This window comes from Prionailurus viverrinus, chromosome B2 (genome assembly GCF_022837055.1).
Source record: "Prionailurus viverrinus isolate Anna chromosome B2, UM_Priviv_1.0, whole genome shotgun sequence".
Lineage (NCBI taxonomy): Eukaryota > Metazoa > Chordata > Mammalia > Carnivora > Felidae > Prionailurus > Prionailurus viverrinus.
The window spans coordinates 30,882,355-30,909,891 of NC_062565.1; the positions used below are offsets into that span (position 1 = coordinate 30,882,355).

Sequence of the window (27,537 nt, forward strand, 5' to 3'; positions counted from 1 at the left end):
TGTAAATCTGTGCGTTTTCTCCTTTTTTTTCTACCTCTTTTGCCAAAGTTTACTGAATTCTTGGTGAAGAGAGAGGACTGTTGGATGTGTTTTCAGTGGAAGGGTAGTGCTTTCTCAGTGGTAGGAGGAAGAAGCCCTTAGGCAGTGGCTGGGAGTGGGGTGGTGGAGGGTATGGAGTGGGCAGGGGACATGGCTGGGGTGGGGGTGGGGTGGGAGAGTTGAGGTTAGGATGGGGAGAGTGGAGTTGGGGAGGTAATGGGGGTGGAGTGTGACTGGGGTGGGGGCAGCAGGCTGGGGCTTTAGGACTTGTCCTGGGGGGAACTGTTTAGAGGGCAGACTCAGTGAGGATGCAGAGGGTCCCAAGATGCATGATGTGGGGGCAGGGAGGTCATCGTGCAGCGAACACAGCCAGAGGTGTTGAGATTGGCAGCTAGCTACCTGCGTGGGCTGCTCTGGTCTACTCACAACCCACCCTCCCTGGGTGTTTGGGACAAGAGGTAAAGACTCTGGTCCATGGCCCATGTTGATGGAAAGGCTAGGAGTGGCTCTCCTGGGTCCTGGGCCCCAGGCTGGCACAGTCACGGGGCGAGAGCTGCCCAGCATGGTACCTTTCTCATGGGTTCTCTGGGCCTGACCCAGCTTTAGGTGTTGGGAGGATCTGTCTGCACTAAAGGATCTTTGACCTTCCACTGCCCTCCAGAGGTTTCCAAACTGTGTGGGAGACCCGGACAGTTATAATAAGTAAAACTGTGGATGTGAAGGGAGGTGGTATGAACATCCCCTGTGGAAGCTCAGAGAGAAGCCAGCTGTTCTCCAGCCCCACAGCTCCGATCACCATCAAATGGTTTTGTAGCCACACAAAGGATGTTTCCAGCGCAGAACTTTTCTTTTTTTTTAACAATGCTTATTTATTTTTTGAGAGAGAAAGAGAGAGAGAGAGAGAGAGAGAGAGAGAGAGAGAGAGAATGAGCAGGGGATGGGCAGAGAGAGAGGGAGACACAGAATCAAAGCAGGCTCCAGGCTCTGAGCTGTCAGCACAGAGCCCGATGCAGGCTTTGAACTCACAAACTGCAAGATCATGACCGTAGTCAAAGTCGGATGCTCAACTGACTGAGCCACCCAGGCCCTCCAGAACTTTTCTTGGGCTTAAGACCTACATGTTCAACTGTGTCTTCCACTCCTCACCAAGATGTCTAACAAAAAAGTCAACAGAAACACATCTAACCCCAAACTCTTGATTCCCTTCCCTGAAATGGAGCGCTCTGGGCTGGATGTGGGCAGAGGCACTGTGGATTCTGTCCTTCTGGGCACAGGAGCTCCTTGGGTGCAGTTGAGGCCTGAAGACTCTCCCCTTCTGTGACCTCTGGGACTTGGGAAAAGGGGAGGCCCTTAGGAAGCTTCTGGAAGACTTTTCACCCCATACCCCCAAAGCATATCCTTTGGTGAATGTGACCTGTCACCTGCTCCCTGGAGGGAAGGCCTCCTTGAAGTGTGGGTGCTGGGCTTCTGTCCCCTGAGGGTGTCTAACTCTTGGCTGTGGAAAGGGGGAGGAGCAGGCTGACCCCTGTCTCCCAGCAGGTGCAAGTGTGGCCTGTGCCCTGCAGACCTCCTCAGAAGCCAGTGGCCAGGCTTGGCACTCTGGAAGAGGGGCAGTGTACATGTGCTGGGTGCAGGTCTAGGACATGACAGGACTCTTACCCTGCAATGGGGGAAGGCCCAGGGCCAGGGAAGGCCAGGTTGCCTCAGGGAGAGGCAGCCAGCCACAATCATTGGGAGCCACTCCCTCTGCCCATCTGTATTTTTAGCCAAGGAGAAGGTATCACTTTAGAGGTAGAGAAGATAGAGTGGGAAATGGTGAGCATGGTCAGTGGATAACTTGAACCCAAGGGTTTGAACCAGAAGTTTCCAGGGGTCCTTTGGGTCTCCTATCTGACACCTGATGGCAGTGAGTAATTTGAGGAGGGACTGAAAAGAACTGAGTGGCAGGGAAGACTTGGAGGGGCCGGTCAAAGGAAATTGAGGATGGTTGTTGCTCACAGAAGCTAGTCTGTGTGGGTGAGGGTGGTGCACGAGAATAGGGCTGGTGAGTGCAGGAAGGCAAGGCGGGAGAGGGGGAGCTGGGATCATGGGGTTAAGGCATTGGGCTTCCCAGAGCAGACAGGTGTGACAGGAGAGTCCTGAGGGGATGGAGAGACATCTGCAGAGTAAATCTGGGGCTTGGGGAACAGCCTCAGAGCTCAATGGGGTGAGAGATTTGGGGAGAGGAGGTGGTTCTGGAATAGCCTGAGGCTGGTCCCACTCAGCTACTGTGCTTGGCCCCCTGGCCAGCTGTCATTGTATAGGCCTGTGAGAGCCTTGTATGTTGACAATCCTTCTTTTCTGTGTCCTTATGTTTCCTTTTGCATTTCCTATGCAAAGTTCTCTAAAAATGAATCTCTACCTTTTGAGTGTGAACTAAAAGGATGCAGGGGTGATTCTTCCTGGCCTCTGTGGTGGTGATGGTGGCAGAAGTGGATGGGGGCTGTCCCTGGGGAAGGCTCCGGGGGGTGAACCTACAAAGAACCTAGTCCTCAAGTCTTTGTAAACACCTGCTGGGAGGCTCCCCACCTTTCCTAGTCTGGGCTATGACTTTGGGCCTGGAGACATCAAGAATTGTGTTTTGTCCACTCCAGAGCTGCCTGGCAGGCCTCCCTACCTCTCCCACCTCTATATGCACCCAGATTCCCCACTCACTGGGCTTGTCACTGGTGTCCTTATCTTTGTTGGGGGGAGGGTTGTCATCTGGCAGAAGCAGTAGTTGGATCACTTGGGAAGGTGCTTGTGGCAGAGATGGATCAGGTGGGGGTTCTCATGTTAACCTCTTCCCCTGGGTCCCTTTGTCCTTTGTGGTGTTACTCCCTGTCTGCCCCCTCTTCCTTGTCTTTTCTCACCTTTCCCTGCCTCACTCTGTAACTGGGGACACTGACTCCCTGGACTGATCACAGGGAGCGAGGGCTTAGGGACTTGCTGGTGGCTTTTCACTGGGGACAGCCAATGGGAGGCACTAGAGGGAGGCTTTGGTGGAGGGAGAGTAGGTGGGGTATTCTCCCTCCCTGCCAGTATCTGGGCTCCTCTTCCCTGTCCCTTTAAGGCTGGGAGGGGGAAGAAAGGCTCTCAGGTGCCTCAGAAGCCCCTGCTGTTCCCTTGTCCCACCCATCCCCAGATAAATTACTTCTTTACAACTTTGTAATTGAACCATCTAATGGAATTCTGCTTCCTTCTGGGGCCCTCCACCTCTCTTCTCTCACACTCTGGCCTCAGGTGGGATGGCTAAGAACTGAGTTTCCATGTGGTGGGAGACGCGCTCTCCTCACTCAGTGCTGTGCTTTTCTCACCACAAACTGTAAGGCAGAATCTTCAGCTTCCTTTCCATCGCTCACCCTCTTGGGATTCAGTCTTTAAGTCCCTCCCTCTACCTTGAATCTCTGGTTCCAACTCTGAGTCAGTGTCTCCTCAGCAAGGAAGCTGTCTTCTCAGAGGTGTCACACTTGGACTAACCACTTCCAGCTTTGTTCCAGGGAATCTGGAGTTCTCAAGGGGAGTCAACATGCAAACCTAGGGCACTTCTCCAGCAAGTCTGCCCAGGGCCTCCCTTAGGTGTATCGTATCTTTAGTGTATCTGAGGGTCCACACTTCTTGCTCACATTGCCTTGCGGTTTCTCTGCTTTGCCATGTGTCATATTAAGTGGCCAGGTTGTGAGAATGTCTGGGGCAAGGGACTTTCTTTGTCTCCCCAGATGCTTGAAGCCAGCTGTCAATAGATGCCCACTGAACAAGTGAGTGTAGAGATTGTGTCCTATGACCTTTACTAGGGGCACAGTGAGGGGTGAAAGGGGAGGGGGCAGGTGGAGAAGACAGCTTTTGGTTTGGGGGAAATGGCAGAGCCAAGGCCTGGCAGTGTGGACCTTTTGCAAAGACAGGATACAGTGGTGTGTGTGTGTGTGTGTGTGTGTGTGTGTATGGGGGTGTCTGTGAAGGGGGATCCTCACCCTACCAGGCTTTAGAGGAACAGTGAGAATGGTGAGCCAAACCAATGTGTGGAGACTTGGTTGGACAGAGATGTTGACATCTGTCCCAGCACTTTCCTGTGGGAACTCAGTTTTGTTCTTTAAAAATGAATAATATTTAATTACAATATATACATAAAATAAAAATAATAAATAAAATGAATAAGCTAACTTCAGTAAGTCGGTAAGTATGAATTAAGCCCCACCACCCCAGGATAACTATGTGGTGTCCTTTCCTGTCCTAACTACCCCTCAGTGCTACGGAACTCCTCATCGGCCTTCTGGCACCGCGGATCCGTTTTACCTTCCGTTTTGCCTGTTCTCTAATTTCATCTATCAGGAGTCTTGTAGCTTGCGGTCTTTTGTGCCTGGTTTCCTGTGCTCCCATCCACATTTATAAGATTGTATCTGTCTCTCCTTCCTCCCGCAGGGAAGCGCTCCTTCGGTGCTGTGCGTGCTGGCCACAAGGGGGCAGCAGAGCCTGATGCAATCTGGGAGACTTGGTAGGGTCTCCAGGGTTACTCTCCCCTCACAGCACCCTCTGTCTGGTTGCCTCCCAGGCCGCTGATGCTGCATAGTCCTCTGTCTCTGAGACCTGCTACTTTAGAGAGGATTTCTGGGCCCAGGGCCTCCAATCTGGTGCCCTCTGTTTAGGGCTCCCCTGAGTTTTGGGGTGGACCTGCCTGAAGTAGGGTTTGGCCCTGGGCAGGTCCCCGTGTCCCCGTGTATTCTTCAGCTTCTGTCTTTCAGCTTTAAAGTGAGGAAAGGCTCTCCTCTGAGGATTAGAGTAAGTCATTTACTGAAACAAAGTACATAATGACCTGAGTGAAATAGCACTAGATAAATGGTGGGCTTGAGTATTTGGTGAAAGTCAGTAGTGAGCTGGGGCCTGGCCTCAGGGCTTCAGCCTACAGCTCAGCCTGTGGAGGCAAGTCTCCCTGACATGGAGGAACAGGGTGTTGGGCATGCTGGGGACTGTTAGAATCAACCTCTCAAGCTTGGCCAGGGCCCCTCCTGACTTTTCTGCCTCGGGCCTCTCTCCTCTGATTCTTTCAAGGTCAGAGGCTAAAGTAGCAGATCTCCAGGCCCTTTTCCCATAACTTGGCACTCACCCTCCTACAAGGACTTAACTGTTTCAGCCTTGACTGTGGATGGGCCTGATCTACATGGGATTGGGAGAGTGAGTAAATGCTTCCCAGGTTATGACTGGGTCACCTATATGTGGGCGGTACTTGTATTCACTCACTGCAAAACATTCACTGACATCTTGGTGACTAGTGAATGTACTTGAGACACTGTGGGCATACCTGTGTCCCATTCAGGTGTCTTGTCCCCAGATATATCAGGGCTGAATGCAAGGTGGGGCTTGCACCTTCTCTTTTCCCTTTCCTTTCCTCCCTGCTTGCCCTTCCCTCCCTCCGTCATTCTGTTCTCCCTTTTCCTCTCCCTCCTTCACTTCTTTCTTCTTGCTCTTTCCATTCTTTTTTTCCCCTGTTCTTTCCATTCTTACACCATTTTTCTCTTGGCTTTCTTTCAATTTCTTATTTATCTTTTGCTAATTGATGGCATAATAAAATTTATTAAAATTTCTATAAGAATGTCTTTCTCCCAGGTCTCAGTCCTTTGCCTTTATATATAGCTCAGAGGGGTGGGAGTGATGCTTCTTCATGTCCCCAGGAATCTCAGACTTTGGAAACAAAGGGACTTGCCCATTCAGAGGGTGCCGGGGCAGGTGCCCTGGCCAGTTGGGCTTTGCCGTCGACCTGTGAGAGGCCTGGGCAGGCCCCACTCCTGGGAATGAGTAAGGGTCTAAGGAATTTTCTGAGGCATCTTTGGTTGGATAGTTCAGATATGGGAAGACAGCCTCCATTAGTAAGGTCTGTGCTCACCAGAGGGGCAGGTGTGCAGACTCAGGGGATACTGATCATCCCCACTGAGCCCTTGGTCTTGTCCTCAGCAGACTCCCAGGGCAGAGCTCAACCCACCAGCATGGTCATACTGGTTAGAAAAGGAAGGAACATTTTGAAATCTACACGGAAACTATCGCCTTATGTGTGTGTACACGCATGTGTGTATGTGTGTGTGTTTCCTGTTATTTTTCAGTTTTTCCAGATACCAAACAAGCAGGAAACACTTGTATAAACTTTTTTCCTGCAGTGGAAGATAACCCAGTGAACCTTCACCTTCACAGCGTCAAAATAAATTAAGATTCACCAGATTGCAGATTTTTAAAGATGAGGTTTAATCCTTTCCACCAAACGTCACATTTTAAAATTACACTTCTTTTTATATTAGCCGTTGATTTATGGCTTCAGTATTTATCTGAAAAGTGTTTCAAAGTACTTGAAACAACTAAAGATAAGAGGCATTACATAGCTGTTAAAGGAGAAAGTATAATATTAACACACTAGCATCGGGATCACTTATATTGAGCAAGAAAAATCATTCATGGCCAGTGGACAGTATTTGTTGACGAACAGCTGGAACATGAGTCTGAGAGCTGGGGGAGGACGGTGAAGTTTGCTGTGTGGTGTCCTTCCTGCAGTGTCCCCAGGTGTCCTTCCAGTGTCCTTCAGGAACATCTTCCCTGTGCTTTGTCATTCCTTCCTCTCCCCTTCCTCCCATCCTGGGATAGAAGGACTGGCCTTCAAGGGAGATAAGCTTTCTGGCCATATCATCCTGGTCCGTTGCTGAGTTCAAGGTCCTCTTCCTGCTCGTCTTTCACCCAGAGCTGTGTGGAGCTAGGGGCTGGGCTGGGCTCGTGGAGTGGGTCATGTGGGGCAGTAAGGAGGGGTGCACCTTGCAGGTCCAGCCTTCCCTCCTCTTGGAAGTTCCTGGATTAAAGGTTAATAGAGGGCAGGGCTCATGTCTTCCTTCATCTCTGTGTGCATGTGTGAAAATGAAGTGTCATAAATACAACTTGTGTAGCCCAGTTCCTGGCACTTAGTAGGAACTCAGTCAAATTCTTCGCACAGTCTTTACATCAAATTTCCCTAATGTCTCTTAGGCATTGAGGAGTCTCCCCGTTGGGCAGGGATTGGTGGTGGCATGGGTGGGGGGGGGGCGGACCTGGAAGCTGATATTGGTCCTTATCTCATTTGTTATTTTTCTTTATTTTTTAAAAAAAATATTGACTTTTTAAAAAGTTTATTTATTTTTGAGAGAGAGTGAGTGTGCGCACCCACATGAGTGGGCGAGGGACAAAAAGAGAGGGAGAGAAAGAATCCCAAGCAGGCTCCTCTCTCGGAGGGCACAGAGCCCGACAAGGGACTTGATCCCACAAACTGTGAGATCGTGACCTGAGCCAAAATCAAGAGTCAAATGCTTAACGGACTGAGTCACCCACCCTCCCCTCATTTGTTATTTTTCCGTTAAGGTACATTTTCCCAATAGTCCCAAGTCTAAGTGGATATTGGCAGAATAGACCTTTGCGGATGACAACCTGGGATGTGTTCAGATATATCCAGAGGTCTTGGATTTGTGCAGAGTTTTCATATCTCAGACCAGACATCTAGGCAGAAAACAATCAAGCCCATGCACCATGAGCCACTCAGGCCTTGTTTCATGAAAACAAATCCAGTGAATTATTCAGAACAATCAAGAGTGAATGCAGGCTGGGTGAGGCTTTGCTGGGTGTGTGGTTGCAAAACTCTGAGAGATTTGGTTTCCTCTCCTGTAGAATGAAGATAAATGACAACAACCTGGCAGAAATGTGACCAGGGAAGCTGTAGCCCAAGCTAGTGTCTTAACACCAGTCACTTAACTCATGAACACCCGAGCACTGGGCAGGCTTGAGGGAGTAAGCAAAGGTGGTTGAATCTGAGTTTCTAGCCTGGGGATGTTTCAGTGAAGCATATATATTTGGGGCAGGAAGGAAAGAGGAGCAGGAAAGATGGTGGGGTTGTACCACCGAGGGGCTGGGCTGACGTGTTTAGGTCAGAGTTAACCGTCTTTGTGTTTCTCAGTGGAATGAAATGTTTTCCAAATTTGGACAAGGCTGAGTAGCCAATGGGCTGCTGCAGTGAGTCCTCTGCAAATGAGCTCAAGCAAAGTTTATTGTTTACTGTGTCCTGGGCACGTGAGCAGGGCACACATGCCTCCCTTTGTGGATGCCACAGACATTCCACAGAAGAACCAATGTCAGAGCTGTGCTGGAGGACAGGGTGCCTGTAAAACTCCAACAAGTACGTGTATGGGGCACGTATGGGGATGAGCAGGTGGGCGAGGGTTCCTCTGAGGAAGGTCACATTAGGCAAGACTGAGACGTTAAGGAGTTTGGGGGATGAGAGAGAGAGAGAGAGAGAGAATGAGAGAGCAAGATGATACAATGACTTGTGAGAAGGCCCGAGGCTTCAGAACGGAGGAACTCACTGGAGGAACTAACTCAGGCCAGCGAGGGACAACTGGCAGAGTGATGGAAAGTGGTCAGAGAGGAAGCTGTGCCCTGGGAATCACAGACAAGAGGTTTACAGGGCAATCCCTTGAACAGATAAGGCAGATCTGACTTGAGAGGATCATGACCTTGGAAGGAAAATGAACTTGAGGAGGTCAGGCTGGAGGTGGGCAGGGGACACTCATGGGGAAGCAGGGACACCCTGCTTGGGCCAGGGGAGAAATGGGGGTGGCCAGGAACTAGATACTGGCCATGGATATGGATTTGAGAAAAGTCTTGAACATTTCTGGTGCATTGGAGGTAGACTGGGTGGGAACATGGACTGTGTAGTGGAATGACCCTCCAGTTTCTGGCAGATGTAACTGAGTGAACCAAGGTGTCCTGCTGAGATGGGAACATACAGGTAGGGAGGGGCTGGAGGAAGCCCCAGTGCTCCAGGGTTTTCCTTCAGAGACCATAACATCCATCTTTCCTAGAGCACACTGCAGCCTGGCAGGGAGGGGACTGAATGGTGTATCCAGGCCATGCATACTTGTAAAATACTAACAAGCCACAGGGTGCTGTCCATTCAGCTTGGGCAGGGCCAGAGTCCTGGAACTGGTCCTGGAAGCTCCTGATGCCCAGTAGTAACCTCTCTGTTGCCACACCTATGTGGTCTCAGGGTGAAGAAAAGCAAAGCTGCTACACCAGGGGCTTTTCAAAGACTCTTGCCTCATGGTATTCACCAACTGTCATGAAGAGTCTCAGTAGTGAACAGCCATGCATAGGGGTAGGTATTAGTCTTGGCTGTGCCATACACACTCTCTGCTTATGGTTTAGAAGTTAGCCAACCTGGAGAGTAGCAGTTGTTCATCAAACTATTGCTGAGTCTGTCCCTCTGTGTGACTCCCTGCAGGGTGGGTCAGTGTACCTGGACCTGCCCTGTTTCTGTGGCTCTGATCACGTTGCTTCCTTACTGATAACTGGGGTGCACCATCCAGAGGGCAGGGCAGAGTCTGCTGGGATTGTTTTTTGTAAGCTTTCACTTTCAAATGGTGCAGGAGTCAGAGAAGGGTGGATTCTCCTGTCTGGGAGTGCTTAGTGGGGGCCCAGGACCCTGTTTTGGCTCAGACTCCTATAACCTGTTCAGGTTCTGCTTCCCCACTCATCTGGGAACCACCTGCCTCTCAGGCAAGAAGACCCTATGGCACCCAACTTTGGATTTGGAAGCAGGGTTTGGGGCTCAGAGCAGCTGACTGCAAGTGCAATCTCTGAGAGCAGATTTGGGGTCTGCTGAGATCTCACACTACTGAGTTAGAGACATTCCAGAATCTCAGCTTTCTAAGCAGGTAAGTTGGGTCTGAGGATGCTTTTGGCCAATAAAAGGAAAGGTGGGAGCAGCTGGCTTTGAGGAAGTGGCTGAGATTGTGGTGAGGGTGGTGGTGCTGGGTTATAATGAGGCTCTGAGAAGACCCAGGACAAATACAGTGATGCCTGCACTTCATTCACTTACTGACATTTGTGTAGCACTACATCCTTGTATCTTGGGGTGAGATCCCATTACTATCCCCATTTCACATTGAGGAAGCTGGAGCAGAAAAGGTCAAGAAACTAGCCTAAGGTGGTTGCCCAGAGAGTGGCTGAATCTGGAGAAGTCAGCAGTCACTTCCAGCATCTGTTCTTCTCATTACTATTTGCTGCCGGACCCCCACTCCACCCAGCAGTAGGTGGTTTGAAGCACTTTTTTGTCTGACCAGGACACATTTTATCATTTCTGTGCTCTGTGTCTTCTGGGATCCTTTTATTTTTTTTTTTTTAAGTAGGCTTCACATACTGTGCCAACGTGGGGCTTGAACTCATGACTTGAGATCAAGGCCTGAGCTGGAATTAAGGGTCAGATATTTAACCGACTAAGCTCCCCAGGCAGCCCCCTCCTGGATTCCTTTCTCTTGGGTCAGAAAGTCCTCAGAGATATAGAGGATGAGGGTCAACTTTTCATGGGGAATTGATGGAGCCCTCTGTTGGGAGTAAGGCCAGTTGCTTTGTCCTGAGCAGCCTTTGTCCTGGGTCCCCAGCCCCATCAGCATAATGACTAGTAGCAAAAACTCTCCTTGTTCTGGGGATTATTATCAGCCTTGAGCCCTTCTGTCTGTTCTGAGGCCCAGAGCTGTGAGCTGGCCCTCCTCATTTCTGTAGGTGTTCTCCTGCCTCTTGCCGTGTGTCCTCCCAGCCCCAAGGAAATGGAGGATTGCCGCAGAGGCTCTTTGCTCTCCTGTCTCACCTCCCTGCTTCTCTTCTTCCAGTTGCCTGCTGGGGGGTCTGCAGGTAAGTGTGTCCCCATCCCCCTTCCTGCATCTCCCTTGGGTGGGCGAGAGCCTCTGGGAGGCCTGCTGTGTCTCCATCAGGACAGATGGTTATTGGTGGAGGCCCTGGCTGTAGGAAAGGTCTGGTGGTCCCCCAACCACTAGGTATAATTAAATATTTAAGAAGAGTCCCAGAACCAAATGCAACCACTCTAGAAGACAGTATGGAGGTTCCTCAAAACATTAACAATAAAACCACCCTACAACTCAGCAATTGCACTACTAAGTATTTATCCAAAGGAAACCAATGTACTGATTAAAAGGGGCACACACACCCCAATGTTTATAACAGCACTATCAACAATAGCCAAAGTATTGGAAAGAGCCCAAATGTCCATTGACTGATTAATAGATAAATAAGAAACAGTATAGATGTACATGGAATACTACTCGGTGAGCAAAAAGAATGAAATCTTGCCATTTGCAACAATGTGGATGGAACTTGAGGGTGTTATGCTAAGCGAGATGAGTCCGAGAGAGACAAATACCATATGATTTCACTCATCTGTAGAATTTAAGAAACAAAACAGCAGAGGGGAAGGAAAAGTAAGATAAAAACAGAGAGGGAGGCAAACCATTAGAGACTCTTAAATACAGAGAACAAACTGAGGACTGCTAGAGGAGAAGCGGGTAGGGGATGGGCTAAATGTGTGTTGGGCATTAAGGAGGGCACTTGTTGGGATGAGCACTGGGTGTCATATGCAAGTGATGAATCACTGGGTCCTACTCTTGAAACCAATCCTACACTGTATGTTAACTAATTTGAATGTAAATAAAATAAATTAAAAAAAAAAGGAAGAGTCCCAGGACCATAAAATAAGGGAAGGGGACCAAGACAGTTGTCCAATGAGGAGTTTATGTCTTACAAAGTAAAAAAAAATGTGAATTTCACTATGAAAAGTGTGAAAATAAATTTCCTTTTATTTTTTGTTTGCTGGCTCTATTGGTATCTAAGTAGTTATTCAGTTATTAATTCATTACATTCCTTAAATATTTACAGGGTATGAAGTTTGTGTAAGGTGCTGATCTATGTACAAACCAGAGTCCCTGTCTCCACAGAGCTTACATTCTGGCAGGAGACAGCGAGTACTAACTACCTCAACTCCATGGAATCTCTGTCTGTTAGAGGAGTGGACAGTGTGGGAGAAGGAAGTAGAGCAGGGTGGGCAGTCAGCGGTGCAGGAGGGTGTGTGGGCAGGCAGTAGTCTCCATAAGGTGGTCGGTGTAGGCAGTGAGATGGGAATGAAGATGTGGAGTACCATCCTGTCCGGATCGCCAAGGAAAGAGGGTTTCCAGAGTGGGGAGCAGCCAGAGCAAAGCAGGCAGTGTGCCTGGGTGTTGAAGGAGCAGAGGAGGCACGTGTTGGGTGGAACAGAGTGAGCAAGAAAGAGAAACAAGAGTTGGATGTCAGAGAGCACTGAGGGATCATCCTTATTGGGCTTGCAGGTCACTTCGGGAACCAGAGAGGCATTGGAGGGCTTGGATAGAGAGGGGACCTGGTTTTACTTACAGGTTAAAAGGGTCACACAAATGGGGCTGGGAAGAGGATAGTCCCAGGGAGACTAGTCACTGTCATTCCTCAGGTGAGACAGATAGTGACTCAGCCAAAGTGGAGTAGCACAGGAGATGAGAAGTCACTCTTTGTAGATGCAACAGGGTTCTTTCTGCAGAAGTGTCATGTCATGACGTGTCCACCACGTCTCAGAAAACCAAGGCCTGTGAAAGGTGGTGGTGATTTGGGTGCTTGTGTGATGGAGTGAGGGCAGGTTTTAATGGAAATAACTGTGGGCTCTAGTTTTTAATGCACATGTAATTCAGCAGAGGAGAAACACATGGGCAGAAATAATAAACTTCAACCAGTTTTCAGTCCTGTTCTAAGAGGAGCCAAGCTGGAGCTGTGATCTCAGAGTATGGTCCCTGGAACATCAGTCTCAGCATCCCTGGGAACCCCTTAGAAATGTGCATCGTTGGATCCACCCCAGATGTACTGATCAGAAGCTCTGGGGGTGGAGCCCAGCTGTCAGTGTTTTACAAGCCTTCCTGGTGATTGTAATGCTTGTGGAAGGTTAGAACCCCTGAGTTAGAGAGTCCTTCATGGAGGGCTGGAAACCAGGAACACAGGCTGCTGAGGGAGTCTCTTTGATATCATTTCCGGGTTTCAAAGGTGTGGTAAGATGATCTTGTCCCAATTCAGAGTGGTCACAGCTCAGTCTATCAGGTCAGAGCCTCCCACCTGCTACTCACCCCTGCCTGCCTGGGCCCCCCACCTGACAGTATGTGTTCCATGCCTCCCTACCTGTGTCTCTCCACTTTCTCACTCCTGTGTCTGTGTCCACAGAGGAGTTTGTGGTGACTGGCCCCTCGGACCCCATTGTGGCAGTGATGGGTGGGAACGTCACGCTGCCCTGTCATGTGTCCCCAGCCATGGATGTGGAAAACATGGAGCTGCGGTGGTTCCGCTCCAAGTTCTCAGAAGCAGTGTTCATCTATGAAAACCAGCAGGAACAGAAAGAAGAGCAGCTGGCTCAGTACACAGGGCGGACCTCGCTGGTGAAGGACTTCCTCAGCCAGGGGGAGGCCACTGTGCGTATCCACAAGGTCCAGGCTTCCGACAACGGGCTGTATACCTGCTTCTTCAGAAAGGGAGGTTTCTATGAAGAGGCCAGTTTGGAGCTGAAGGTGGCAGGTGAGTGGTTGATCTATATTTAGTGTCCTGAGTGTTGGAGTTGGGAGCGACCTCAGGGGCCAAGTGAATCAGTCCCCTCATTTTAGAAATGAGGAAAGGAGTGATTTTCACTTATTGCTTAGTTCAATAGGAATCCTTATAATTCTTTTTTTTTTATTTTTTAATGTTTATTTATTTATTTATTATATAATTTATTGTCTAATTGGTTTCCATACAACACCCAGTGCTCATCCCAACAGGTGACCTCCTCAATGCCCATCACTCACTTAATTCTTTTTTTTGTTGTTAGAAAAATCATCAGTTTATTTCCTTTTTTAAATGTTTATTTATTTTTGAGAGAGACAGAGACAGAATGCGAGGGGTTGGGGCAGAGAGAGTGGGAGACACAGAATCTGAAGCAGGCTCCAGGCTCTGAGCTGTCAGCAAAGAGCCCTGACACGGGGCTCGAACTCACGAGCTGCGAGATCATGACGTGAGCTGAAGTCAGACGCTCAACCGAGTGAACCACCCAGGTGCCCCAAACATCAGTTTATTTTTAAGTTTTCTTTCATAAAAGAAAGTATTACGACTCGAGTATAAAATCACATTTTTGTTAAATTGATGAAAAGTAAATCAGAAATATTTCTTTTGATTTACAACTCTGTCATCAATGCATGCAAGTTCATGAGTACATTCTTTTAAAATTTTTCCTCTAAGGACTGGCTAATTATCTGTTACTCAACACCCCTTACCCCCATTTTTGCATTAATTTGTCTGTCCTAACAATATACCAGTATCTTTTTTTTCCCACACCTGTACTTTATTTATTTATTTATTTATTTATTTATTTATTTTTTTAATTTTTAAAAATTTACATCCAAATTAGTTAGCATATAGTACAACAATGATTTCAGGAGTAGATTCTTTAGTGCCCCTTACCCATTTAGCCCATCCCCTTCCCTCAACCCTTCCAGTAACCCTCAGTTTGTTGTCCATATTTATGAGTCTCTTCTGTTTTGTCCCCCTCCCTGTTTTTATATTATTTTTGTTTCCCTTCCTTTATGTTCATCTGTTTTGTCTCTTAAAATCCTCATATGAGTGAAGTCATATGATTTTTGTCTTTCTCTGGCTGACTAATTTCACTTAGCATAATACCCTCTAGTTCCATCCACGTACTTGCAGATGGCAAGATTTCATTCTTTTTGATTGCCGAGTAATACTCTATTGTATATATATACCACCTCTTCTTTATCCATTCATCCATCGATGGACAGTTGGGCTCTTTCCATACTTTGGCTAATGTTGATAGTGCTGCTATAACCATGGGGGTGCATGTGTCCCTTTGAAACAGCACAACTGTATCCCTTGGATAAATGCCTAGTAGTTCAATTGCTGGGTCATAGGGTAGTTCTATTTGTAGTTTTTTTGAGGAACCTTCATAGTATTTTCCAGAGTGGCTGCACCAGCTTGCATTCCCAACCCACTTAATTCTTTATACCCTTTTAAGATATATAGAATCCCTACTAAGTGCCAGGTCCCCTTCTGGGCACCTGAATACATCAGTGAACCAAATAGAGATCCCTGTCCTGCAGAGTTTATGTTAAAGACAGTAAATAGACAGACAGATGGGTTATAGAGGATGTTGGATGGTGGTGAGTAGAGACTTAGCTAAGTGGGTATCTGGGGGTGAGAGTTCCAAGCAGAGGAATACTCATGTGAAACAACCAAGGTTGGAGTGTGGCTGGTGTGTCTGGGCAGACAAGGAAGCCATGTGGTTGGTGAGACAGGTGGATGGGAGGTTGCTGAGAAGTGACAATCCTAGTCCACGGGCAGAGAGAAAGGATTGATCTTGAACAGTGCATGAGGAGTACACACTTGAGCAGGTACTTGAGTGAATCCAGAAAGTGTTCCAAAGAGCCCTGGTGGTTGATGAAGGGCACAGAAAGCATGGTGATTGTGGTTATGAGCAGTTCAACAGTTAACCAAATAGTCCTGGGGCTGGAGTGGCCCGGGTGGGAGAACTTGGGAAGAAGTGGTGAGGGGTTTTGAGGTTAGGGGCGATGCCAGACCATAGAAGGCTTTGTGTGGTGTATTACGGAGTTGGGAAGAAGAGCTGAGGAAATTCTAAACAGAGCAGTGAAGGGAGGTGTTTTTGGGAGGAGGTTTGCTTTGACACCTGTAAGAGAGGGTATATAGAAGGTGAGCAAGACTGGAGAAAGACATGTAGTTACAGGGTGGGGAGGATGGTTCCCTGAATTGATGTCAGAGCAGTGGGGTGGGAGAAGAGAAGGGGTTTCAGTGTCAGAGATGTTTGGAAAGTAACCCAACTGAGTGGGTGGATTTGGGGACACAAAGAGTTTGGGGGTTGGAGATAAGGGACTGGAGATTCCCAAGGTTTTTTTTTTTAATTGTTGTTTGTTTGCTTATTTTTTGGCAATTTGTTGTTTAGTAGTAGTATTTAGAAGTATTGTTATTTTGTGTTAGTTGTTGATTGCTGTCATAATGCTGTGCAACATAGACAGAAATCTCAGCTGCGCATAGTAACAACCATTTACTTACTGTTGAGCATTAGGGGAGTTCAGCTCACCTGAGCTGTGTTTGACAAATCTTAACGGTGCTTACTCATACATCTTTTTAATTTATTTATTTATTTTTTTTCATTTTTTTTTAACGTTTCATTTATTTTTGAGACAGAGAGAGACAAAGCATGAACAGGGGAGGGGCAGAGAGAGAGGGAGACACAGAATCGGACGCAGGCTCCAGGCTCTGGGCCATCAGCCCAGGGCCCGACATGGGGCTCGAACTCACCGACCGTGAGATCATGACCTGAGCTGAAGTTGGACGCTCAACCGACTGAGCCACCCAGGCGCCCCACATGCATCTTAAGTGTAGGGGAAATATAATTAAAGACAAAGTCTCCAAATTCAGAAATCCTCTTTGCAAAGGTAGTAGGGAGAGAAAACATTTTTATTATGGCATTATCATTAACCAGTAAGTGATGTGCATCCCAGAGAATCTACCAAGGGGTTGCAAAGACAGAAGAAATCTCACCTTTTTACATAGCCATGCAGACGCAACTTGTTACATACATGTTCTCTGGATAGACAGTTACTAGTCCTCAAGTAAATCGACTTGACGGTATCATTTGTCATGGGCAGTGCACCCTAAATGTACTTCTACTTGTGGTGACCATCTCTGTTAGCTGATTGGCTTTATCCCAAGGAAAACAAATTCTCCAATCTTAAAAGTTAAAAAAAAGCTTTTAAATTCCAGTGGGGTTAACATGTAGTTTTATATAGTGGCTCAATATAGTGCAATATAGTGGTTCAACACTTCCTCCTGTTACTCAGTAGAGATTTCAACAGAAAATTGTCAGGCCAGGAGGGAGTGGCATGATACATTCAGAGTACTGAAAGGAAAAAACCTGCAGCAAGGCTGTCATTCAGAATGGAAGGAAAGATGAAGAGTTTTCCAGACAAATAAAAGTTAAAACAGTTTGTTTTTACAACTTCTCCCATCTTTATGACAGGAAGTGGTTTTGCACTTGGGCCCTGGTCCCCAGTGAGGTTAGGCTCCTACACTCCCCCAGTAACTGGGAGTCCACCTTGGTGTTAACAGTTCAGAAAGAGGGCTCCCACGGTCTTTAGAAACACATTCCTGGATCACAACCCCGACAAAAGGCCTATGTAGTTTTCGCAAAGGACATGTATACATTTCATAGAGGGGAGAAAGCCCCCACAATCACAAATTTCCTCAAGAAATGGCATAAGAAAAAGGATGGGAAGGGACCTTACTTTCAACAGGGACAAGAAGCCTCTGCCTTTTAATATATTTTGTCCTGACAGTCGACCTTGACTAGGTTTACTCACATGGGTGAAGTTCATTGGGCTGTTGGCTGATCTAGGACAGCTTTAGCTGGAAGGACTGCTCTAGCCCAAGCATGTCCTTCCTGTGACAGAGGGCAAGGCAATGGCACAAGTACTTTCCAACTCTGCTGGAGTCACATTCCCTGAACTCTCAGTGGCCCAGATAAGTCCCATGATGGAACCCGGAAGCAGAGTGTGAAGGCATTAAAAATATGCCTTCATAGGCAGAAGGTGAGCTGGATGTGAAACAGGCTTAAGGATTGGGAATATTTTCATCATCACCCTATCACAGAGAAGCCAAATATGAATCAGTTCAGGGTTTGAGTTTGAAGCATCTGTGAGGAATCCTGGCAGAGCTAACATGTGGATATTAGCGGGGGGAGCTCAGGAAGTAGGTAAGGTTGTCAAGGATGGAAATGATTTACCACAGGGCAGTGAGTGTTCTAGCCAATGCCCTGGAGAGTGTGTGAGGTGAGAAGAGCAGAGAAGGATAGAACTTGGGATGAAATTCCTTTGTGTTACTCTGGGTGATGGACTTCCCAGCTTCACGGATGGGAGAAGAGCCCTGCCCTCTGCATGTCTCCATGCTCCTTCCTTCTGTTCCCTGTGGCAGGACCCCTGCTCTAATCCTTGCAGGGACCACTCCCCAGGGAGCCCTGGAATGCAATGCTACATCAGAGTTGTGCAGAGGAAGGTTCTGCTGGCATCCCTGGATTCTGGAAGGCCTCCTTGTGCTCTCCAGCTTCTCTCTCACAGGTGTGGGCTCTGTCCCTCAAGTGCACATCACAGGGCCAGAGGAGGACGGGGTCCGAGTGGTGTGCACGGCCTCGGGATGGTTCCCAAAGCCCCAGATACAGTGGAGAGCTGCTAATGGGGAAAAGTTCCTGACATTCTCTGAGACCCATGCCCAAGACACTGAAGGGCTGTTCAGCGTGGAGTCTGCTCTGGTGGTGAGGGACAGCTCTTCAGGGAACATGACCTGCTCAGTCCTCAACCCCGTCCTGGACCAGAAGAAGGCGATGGCCATTTTCATCCCAGGTCAGCACTACTTCCCATTCCCAGCAGGGCCAGAGGGAGTGGCCTAGGGTTTCTGTGAGTGTTGGGCTGGGCTGCCCTGGTCTGTGCCGCTGATGGGGTCTCTGGCTGGCCACAGAGCCCTTCTTCCCCCAGGCCTCTCCCTGGAAGCCAGCTTTCATAGTGAGCCTTGTGGTGCTGATGCTCTCACTCCTTGGGGCTGCCTATTACATCAAGACAGAACATACTGTAAAGAGGCAGGAGATGCAGGAATGGGAGAGACTGCGCAGGGACAAGGAGGAGGCCCGGCGGACAAAGGAGGAGGCGTTGAAGGCCAGAGGTAAGGCAGCTCAGGAGCCAAGGCAGGCTAGTGTGGAAGGTGGTGCAGAGGACAAGCTGACAGCAAGGGGCTTGGCTGGAAGCAGGTGGCTGAACAGGTCCAGAGAGGACAGCTGGAGCTGTGGAGGCGGGTCTGGAGTTAGATCTTCTAGGATACAGAGAAGTCCTTTTATGGGTTCTCTAGGTTCATCCTTTCTTAAGGATGGGAGTTCATACTTATTTTTCACTCTCTTTCAGATGAACTCCAAGAAGATCTCGGTAAATTCTGTTCTTTCCCCAGAAGTTTCTGAGTCCCCTGTGTAGGAGACACTCTGGTTATTAGCTCACCAGTTTCCTGTGTTGTCTTTCAGGCAGGAGGAAATCCATTTACCTGGGTGGTGAGTGACTCTCCAGTTGTCTTTGGGTGTCCTGTCCTACCTAAGCTAAGGTGTCCCTTCTCCTTGTTTCAGGCACAGACATATGGACCCTTCCCTGGGGCAGAAGTGGAAGTTGGTGGGGAGCAGGACCCTGCTCCATGGACTTTCCCTATCTGGGGTGCTGTTTCCCACCCAGTGCTTGGGAACCTGGGGTGATGGTGGTCCCTGGAGTCTGTCACGCATCTTGGGTTATTCCAGTGCTCATCTTCCCACCATCTTGCTAACTTTTTAGCCTTCAGTGCAACTAGTTCTCATTCAAACTGGATGCTCTGAGATTTTGGTAAAGAAGCTGTGTAAATAAATGGCGTCATTAAGTTTAGGAGTGTGTCCCCTCCATATAATACCACCCAGGGAGAGTCTTTTCTCTCCAGTGCCTGGAGGTGCTGGTCACAAAGTATGGGTAGAGGACTGGGCAGACCATGGGTGGGAATGTGGTGGGGTTAGCTGTCAATGCTCCAGAACAGTGATGTGTTTTCTGAGAAAGTTTGGCCCTTTTTACCCCAGATCCCACCTAATCCCTGTCCTTAATTCATGTCCCCTTTTGTGTTCTTTCCCAAATATCTCTTTGCTGGAAAACATTGGATGTAATAATGATTTCTGTTTATAATTATGGAATAATTTATATTTTATTCCCTAAAATATTTTCATAAAAGCAAAACTGAATGGAGATAGAATAAATATATTTGAGGTTTTCAAGGCACAGGATACTAAATGGCTTTGCAAAAGGTCACACAGCTGCAGCAGGCTGGGGTGGAACTCAGCCTGCAATTCAGGCTTTCTGACCTGTGATCCAGGGAATTTCCCCCAATACCCTGTTGTGTGCACATCGCAGGAGGATATGTCCTCTCCAGCCTCCCTACTCTGTTGGGAGTGTCACCTGTAGTACAGAGAGGAGGCAAGGCCAGTAGATCAATGCTAAGCATTCTTGTTCTGGCTCATATTTCACTAGAGTGTGTCCCTTTTCAGGCTGGAGGAAGGCGCAGTTGTATGCAGGTGAGTAACTCAGTTTTCTGTGCCCTTACCCCTTCAGCCTCAACTCTTCCCCCTTCTCTGTCAGTGGACCCCATACCAGGACAGGGTGGGTGTCCCTGTTCTCCTTGTCATGTTTGTCATTTCCTTGTGAAGACTTCAGGAACTCTTCTGGGAAACACAGATCTGCCTCTATTCTGACCAGTCCTCTACTGAAGGTCACTCTTAGGATTAGCAACTTCATCTGAACACACCTTGTTCAACTGATGCTTTTGCTGGAGCAGTGACAAAAGAGTGCTCATTTATAAGGACAGTTGTAACACAGTAATGGCTTTGTACACCAGAAATTGCTGTCTCTAGAAGATTTCAGATATCATTCTTGCTTGCTTACGATTCAGGTATTCCTAAGGGGATCCTTGGTTCTGAATCCATTTTACCCTGAAATTCCTACATCTTGCGGATCTACTTTTGATTTTCCTGTTTTTGTCTTGGTCCCCTGGAATGGTGGTCATCATTTGTTTCCTCATGCTCCTTGTCCAAGTTGGGTTTCTTCCTCTAAACTACCCTGCTTGCTGTGAAAGTAATTGCTTTAAATTGCCTGTTCTGAATCTGAGATCCAGAGCTTCCAGGATATTTATGGACTCCTGGTGGTGGGTCTGAGAGCTACCTGCAATTATATACAAAATCTTATGTGTATGTTTGTGTAACAGAGGAAGAAGTTAAAAAAAAATTTTTTTTGAAAGAACTGTAACGTATAATTTTTCACAACCATTATCTCTCCTTTAGGACAATTGCATGTTTACCTGATGGGCTTGTTACTGGTTTGATTTATCAGGGCAATGTGTGAAGATACGGTAGGAGAAAGTTAGAGGAGTGAAAATTGTTTATCAGAAAAGTTGGGAACAAATCAGGGAAAGAAAAGCAGTGAGGAAGAGAGGAGATGAGAAGGGAATAGAAATCCTGTGATTCCTCTTGGAGAGATTTTGGGTAGGTCAGAGTGGTGGAAGAGAGACCACAAATCATAATCACTGTGGTTTGAGTGTAAAGTACACAGAGGGTGTGCAAAGTTTTTGGGTGCACAAGAAGTAATAAACTCCCTGCTACCTCTTTGAGAGATTTCTGAAAAGACTTAGAGTATTTTGAGCAGTTTTGAAGTACTTTTCTGACTGAGTTTGCTTCTGATCTGAGACCATCTCAGCCTTCCAGTAGCAGTTGGGGCAAGAGTGTGGTGAGGGGGATCCTAAAGCAGTGAAAGTTATCCAGAACACCACTTAGCACCGGTGTGAGTTAAGAATCTGGGTCCTTTGAACCTGTGTGGGGTGTGTATGTGTGTGTGTGCATGCGCGGGTGTTTGTCCCAGCTGTTTTGTTCATGATCATGAACATGGACTATGAGAGCAGAGAAGGGGGAGCCAGGGATGCAGGAGACCTGGGGCTAGATGTGTGAGGAAACCCCCTTAGAGAGTCTCCCTGATTCCTGGGATTTATTTATTAAAAATAAGGATCAAATAGTCTTCTTTTAGCATTCCCCCTTCTCTGATGGATTGAAGTGCATGTGTTTTAATGTATACCTTGTATACCTTTTTATTTTGTAAGGACAGAGACCATTACAGTAGAATCAATATTTGCATATTGGTCAGCTCATAGCGTAAGGTGAAGTAATATCTGATCTCATCGTATTTAAAAATTGAAAAATAATTTTTCAATGCCATGAATAAGGGGGCCTAGGACATGACCATATTTGGGTACCTACTACATGGGGTTTCTCCTGGTGATTTCGATCTCTCTGAGCAGTTAAGGGGGGAAGCAGATGACTAGACCTGATATTTTTGATTTCCCCTTACATATAGGGATATTTTCCTCCCAATAACCCATGAAAAGGGGAAACAAGTTCATAGTGTCTGTCCTTTCACTGAATGTATGTCTTTCCTGCTTGAACTTCTGTCTCTCCCTTCCTTGAAACCTCTCCATTGCCTTCTGACTAGGGACAATTTCTCTGATGCTGTGTCCTCAATTCTCCTCACCCAGGGCTTGTAGTTGTCTTCCAAGTTCAGCTCTGCAGGGTTGTATGGTCTCTACCATGGCTTAGATTCAACCTCCAAGTTCAGTTTAATCAATTCTTTAGAAATAAATGGAGGCCTCAGAATTTTTTATCTCCCCAATTCTTCTCAAAAAAACCTAGCTTTCAGGATAGATGTGTGGCTAAGGATTCTTGAGAAAGCATAATATGATGGTGAAATCTGGGTCTAGAGCTTTCTTTTCAAGTTGTTATCCAGCCTCTCAGTGGTTAAGTTTTATAGCTTGGCTTTCATGGGAAGGCTGTAGCATGATGGCTGTGTGTGTGTGTGTGTGTGTGTGTGTGTGTGTAAAAGAAATAAATGCTTCAGTTGAATGTTTCCCAGCGATTTTTCCGAAAGATATCAACACTGATATGTACAGTCTCCTCAAATCTCTGATTTGTTGTTACATTTGTGAAATATGGTTCTCTTGTAGACTGGCGGAAGGAGAAGTTCCAGGCCTGTGAGTTACTTCTCATTCTTTCTGGGTACTCCTACTGCTGCCCCATGGCCTCTGATGTCTCCTTTAGCTTGCTGTGGTGATACAAATGCTGGCACCATCAATGGTTGTGCAGTGGGATGGGGCAGTGAAAGTCACATAGCTGAGCTTAGTGGATGTGGCTGATATTGGATTCCAAATAGATATCCTTAAGTCCTTGAGTCCAGACTAGTTCCTCAAGTTCCCTGTGACCCATCTAACCCTCAGATCAGTCTTATGCTTACTTCTCCTGCTTGGAGAGCTGTGTACTTGAGTCACAAGACTCTCATCTCAGGAGGCTTAGCCCTTCCCATATGCAACTAGGTGTCTGAGGGTGGTGGTGGTGGTTGTGTGCCCTTATTATGGGGCAGGGGAAGGTCTTGCATGATTGGCAACTCTCTCTGCAGTGTCTGTCACTCTGGATCCAGCGTCTGCAGATCCGCACCTTGCTGTCTCTGGTGGACAGACTAGTGTGACCTTGGAGGACACAACTGAGGACCCAGGAGGACCCTGTAGCATCTTGGGCCAGGAGGCCATCACATCAGGGCGCTGCTACTGGGAGGTGGAGATCAAGAATGGAAACAGAAGCGAGTGGGGTCTGGGGGTCTGTAGGGGAGATGTGGAGAGGAAAGACTGGTACAGAGAGGTGCCAGAACTGGGGTTCTGGGTTCTGGGGTGGTACGGAGGTAAATTATATGCCCTTGTACTCCCTGAGAGTCAGGAAATCGGTGATGAAGTTCCCCACAGGGTGGGTGTTTTCTTAGACCTCAAAGAAGGGGATGTCTCCTTCTATAACATGACTGATGGATCTCACCTTTTCTCCTTCCCTCTAACTACCTCCACTGGGACTCTGTTTCCATACTTCATGATTAAGTCAGGGGATGTGTCCCTGACCATCTGCTCTGTGGTGGGTGTGCCTACAGAGACCCCTGTGCCCCTTAACAATCTTCCTTCTTCTTTGGAGGAACCTGTAAGCCTCTCAGGGGATGGGTTCAGCTCAGGCTCTGCTGTTGATGGTGCTCTCCCAGGGGCCAACTCTCCATTACTCCCCTATGGCCCTGAGGCTATGTGACCATAGGACCCCAACACTGTCCCAGACTCCTTATGGTGGCTCTTTCTGGAGCTTCACATTCCTTGAGACAAAAGCCTCTGAGGTTAGTCCTGGATGACCTGGGTGTCTTGCACTCTTGCTCTGGATGCAGTCTCCTGGGGTATGGCTATGAGAACAGTCAGTTCATGCCTTATGCTCAGGCAACAGAAGATAATAGTTGGCTGAGCTGGTTTAGGGTAGGCTGAATTTAACTATTGGAAGTAGTGCTTCTTTTGGTAATGAAAATTATTTCATACAGTCTTTATTCTGCTTGGATATGAAGGAGATGAGGGCTGAATGACTCTGCAGAATTAAATGGTGTATATTTTATCCAACTTGAGTTGTGCAGATGAACCCAGAGGCTATGAGTAGGTCACCAGTTCTATTTTGGGAAATGTGCACTCTGACCAGAGACATTGGCCATCCAAAAATTTCTGGAGAAATGAATGGCTGATTGATGTTCAAGAGGAAAGCAGTCTAATATTCTACTGTATATACCTCCTATTCTGGGATGGTGGAAGCACACTTATCTTACCAACCTTAGGAAATATCTGTTATTCGTGAAATACCAGTGCTGTGTTAATTCAGGAATTAAGAAGAAGGATCTGGTTCTTCCTGTGTGTCAACTCCAGTTGGAAAGAAGAGAACTTCTACCAGAATCAAGATATGAATGAGGTAGATAATTTTCAGATGCTGGGTGAATTTCAAGAAGCTTTGACTATGAGCATGGTTTCCAGAATCTGTGTAGTGCCTCTCATTACTTCCAAGTCCAAAGGTGGAGTGCCTGAGTAGCTCAGTGGGTTAAGCGTCCAACTTCAGCTCAGGTCATGATCTCACAGTTCGTGGGTTCAAGCCACACATCAGGCTCTGTGCTGACAGCTCAGAGCCTGGAGCCTGCTTCGGATTCTGTCTCCCTGTCTCTGCCCCTCCCTGCTCAGGCTCTGTCTCTTTCTCTCTCAAATGTAAATAAACATTAAAGAAATGGGGGAGGGGAAGAGGACCTAATAGATATTTTTCCAAAGAAGACATACAGATCACCAATAGACACATGAAAAGATGCTCGACCTCACTCAACATCAGGGAAATGCAAATCAAAACCACAATGAGATATTACTTGACCCCTGTCAGAATGGCTAAAATCAAAAAGACAAGAAATAAGAAGTGTTGGTGAGGATGTGGATAAAGGGGAACCTTCTTGCACTGCTGGTAGGAATGCAACCTGGTGCAGCCACTGTGGAAAACAGTATACAGTTTCCTCAAAAAATTAAACATAGTATTGCAAAATAGTAATAGTAATAAATGAATGATTGATTAATATCACTATTAGTTATTTACACAAAGAAAATGAAAACACTAATTTGAAGTGATGTATGCATCCCTATGTTTGTTGTAGCATTATTTACAAAAGCCAAGTATGGAAGCAACTTCAGAGTTCACGGCTTGAGGAATGGATAAGGAAAAGTTGGTTTATATACATCATCGAATATTACCCAGTCATAAAAAAAGATGAGATTGTGCTATTTGTGACAATATGAATGGACCTAGAGGGTATTATGCTAAGTGAAATAAGTCTGACTGAGAAAGACAAATGCCATATGAGTTAACTCCTATGTGGAATCTAAAAAAAAAAAAAAAAAGAAAGAAATGAATAAACAAGCGAGCAAAAAAGCAGAATCAGACCTGTAAACACAGAGCACAACTAGCATAATGTTTAAACTTGTTGAGTCACTAGGTTGTACATCTGAAACTCATGTAACATAGTGTGTCTACTATACTCAAATAAAAATATTAATAAAAAATTAAAATAACAAAAGTTAAGCTTTACTTAATTACGGGTTTTTAAAAAGCGTGTTTAATCGTTTCCACCAACTGACACATTATAAAACACAATTTATTTTTCCTTAGCCCTTCTTTCATGGCTTAGGTATTCTCTGAAACTTTGAAACACACATGAAGAAAGATAAGAGATATTATATGGCTGCTAAAGAAGAAAGTATAATATTAACCGTATTAGCATCAGAATAATTTATATTCTGAGCAAGAAAACTCATTAATGGCCATGAGCAATGTTTGCTGATAAAGCAGCTGAGACATGAGCCTGATGAGCTGGGGGAGAGCAGTGAAGTTTGCTATTTGGTGTCCTTCCTGCAATACCTCCATGTGTCCTTCCAGGGTCCTTAGGGAACATCTTCCCTGTGCTTTGTTATTCCTTCATGTTTCTCCCTCCCAACATGGGATCCAAGGACTGGAATTCAGAGGAGATAAGCTTTCTGGACATGTCATTCTGAGCCATTGCTGAGTCCAAGGTCCTCTTCCTGTTCCTTTTTCACCTAGAGTTGTGTAGAGCTGGGGGCTGGGCTGGGCTTGAGGACTGGGAGGTGGGGGGAGTGTCCTTGCAGGTCCAGCCTTCCCTCCTCTAGGAAGTTCCTGGATTAAAGACTAATAGATGGCAGGGCTCATGTCTTCCTTCATCTCTGTGTGCATGTGTGAAAATGAAGTGTCATAAATACAACTTGTGTAGCCCAGTTCCTGGCACTTAGGAGGAGCGCAGTCAAATTTGTTTTCCTTCCCTCAGTCTTTTCATCAAACTCCCCTAATGTCTCTTAGGTCTTGAGGAGTCTCCCTCAAGCAGACTTGAGGGCAGGGATTGGTGGGGGCCATGGTGGATGGATCTGGAGGCTAATATAGGTCCTTATCTCCTTAGTTTACTTTGCATTAAGTTGCATTTTGCCAACATTCGCAAGTCTAAGTGGATATTGGAAGAAATGGACATTTGGGGATAAAAAATCAGATGTTTCAGGTCTCTCCAGATGTCCTAGGTGTGCTTAGAGTTTTAGCATCTCAGACCAGACCTCTGAGCAGAAGCCAATCACTCTCGTGTATCAGTGGATCAGGCAGTCCTTGTTTCATGAAAACAAATATAGCAGATCATTCAGAACAATCAAGAGTGAACACAGGATGAGAGAGTCTTTGCCAAGTATGTGGTTGTGGAATTCAGATTTGGTTTCCTCACGTGCAGAATGAAGACAGTAATGACAACAACATGGCAGAAGTGTGACCAGGGAGGCTCTAGGCCAAGCTATTGTCTTAACACCAATCACTTAACATGTGAACACCTGAGAACTGGGCAGACTTAAGTGAGCAAAGGTGTTTGGTGTTGAATCTGACGATTCTATCCTGGGGACATTTCAGTGATTAACTAACTTATGTTTGGGGTAAGAAGAAAAGTGGGAAAGATGGTGGAATTGTTGTATCCACCAAGGGGCTGACTTGTTTAGGTCAGCGTTTTAACAGTGTTCGTGTTTCTCAATGGACAGAAATGTTTGCCCAATTTAGATAAGGCTGAGTAGCCAATGGGCTGCTGCAGTGAGTCCTCTGCAAAGGAGCTCAACAAAGTTTATTGAGTGTTTACTATGTGCTGGCCATGTGAGCAGGGCACACACTACCTCCCTTTGTGAATGTCACAGACATACCCCAGAAGAATGCTTGTCAGGGCTATTGTGAAAAGCAGGGTGTCATTAAACTCCAACAAGCGTGTGTATGGGGCATGTATGGGGATGAATAGGTTGGCAAGGGCCCCTCTGAGGAAGGTCACTTTAGGTGAGACTGGAATGTTGAGGGGCTTGGGGGACAAAAGAGCAAGCAGGATCAACCAGTGGCTTGTGAGAAGGCCTGAGGATGGCAAAGCTCCATGAACTGGAGGGAGTCACCCAAGCCAGTGAGGGAGACTGGGGGAGGGTGGAAAGAGGTCAGAGAGGAAGCCTGGGATTGGGGATCATAGACAAGAGGTTTATAGGGGGATTTCTTGAACAGATGAGGCAGTTCTGACATAAGCTGATTTGAAAGGATCATGACCATGGAAG

General features: G+C 46.9%; 2 protein-coding genes across 4 annotated transcripts in view; both read left to right on the forward strand.

The window, feature by feature from the left end:
- The window catches only part of LOC125165842 (butyrophilin-like protein 1), a 148,364-nt gene that overhangs the window by 109,124 nt on the left and 11,703 nt on the right, over positions 1 to 27,537 (forward strand). The window contains exon 4 of one of the 3 annotated variants that reach the window (XR_007152240.1): positions 9,569 to 9,742. The exons of the other annotated variants lie outside the window; for them this stretch is intronic. The gene's annotated coding sequence lies outside the window, so the exon portion shown is untranslated. Of the gene's footprint in view, positions 1 to 9,568; positions 9,743 to 27,537 lie in introns of those variants that run through there. 3 annotated transcript variants of the gene reach the window in all.
- Positions 10,659 to 24,573, forward strand: LOC125165854 (butyrophilin-like protein 1). Its single transcript, XM_047859288.1, has 9 exons — positions 10,659 to 10,743; positions 13,120 to 13,467; positions 18,069 to 18,350; positions 18,466 to 18,666; positions 18,903 to 18,923; positions 19,016 to 19,042; positions 20,048 to 20,074; positions 22,543 to 22,569; positions 22,992 to 24,573. The coding sequence occupies exons 1-9, from the start codon at positions 10,659 to 10,661 to the stop codon at positions 23,654 to 23,656; spliced, it is 1,683 nt and encodes a 560-aa protein (XP_047715244.1). The 3' UTR covers positions 23,657 to 24,573.

Bases quoted from the DNA above. Each gene is read 5' to 3' on its own strand.
- LOC125165854 (XM_047859288.1), top strand. From the start codon at position 10,659: ATGGAGGATTGCCGCAGAGGCTCTTTGCTCTCCTGTCTCACCTCCCTG. The intron at 18,667-18,902 runs GTAAGGCAGCTC...ACTCTCTTTCAG, and splicing joins GGAGGCGTTGAAGGCCAGAG to ATGAACTCCAAGAAGATCTC. The intron at 18,924-19,015 runs GTAAATTCTGTT...GTTGTCTTTCAG, and splicing joins TGAACTCCAAGAAGATCTCG to GCAGGAGGAAATCCATTTAC.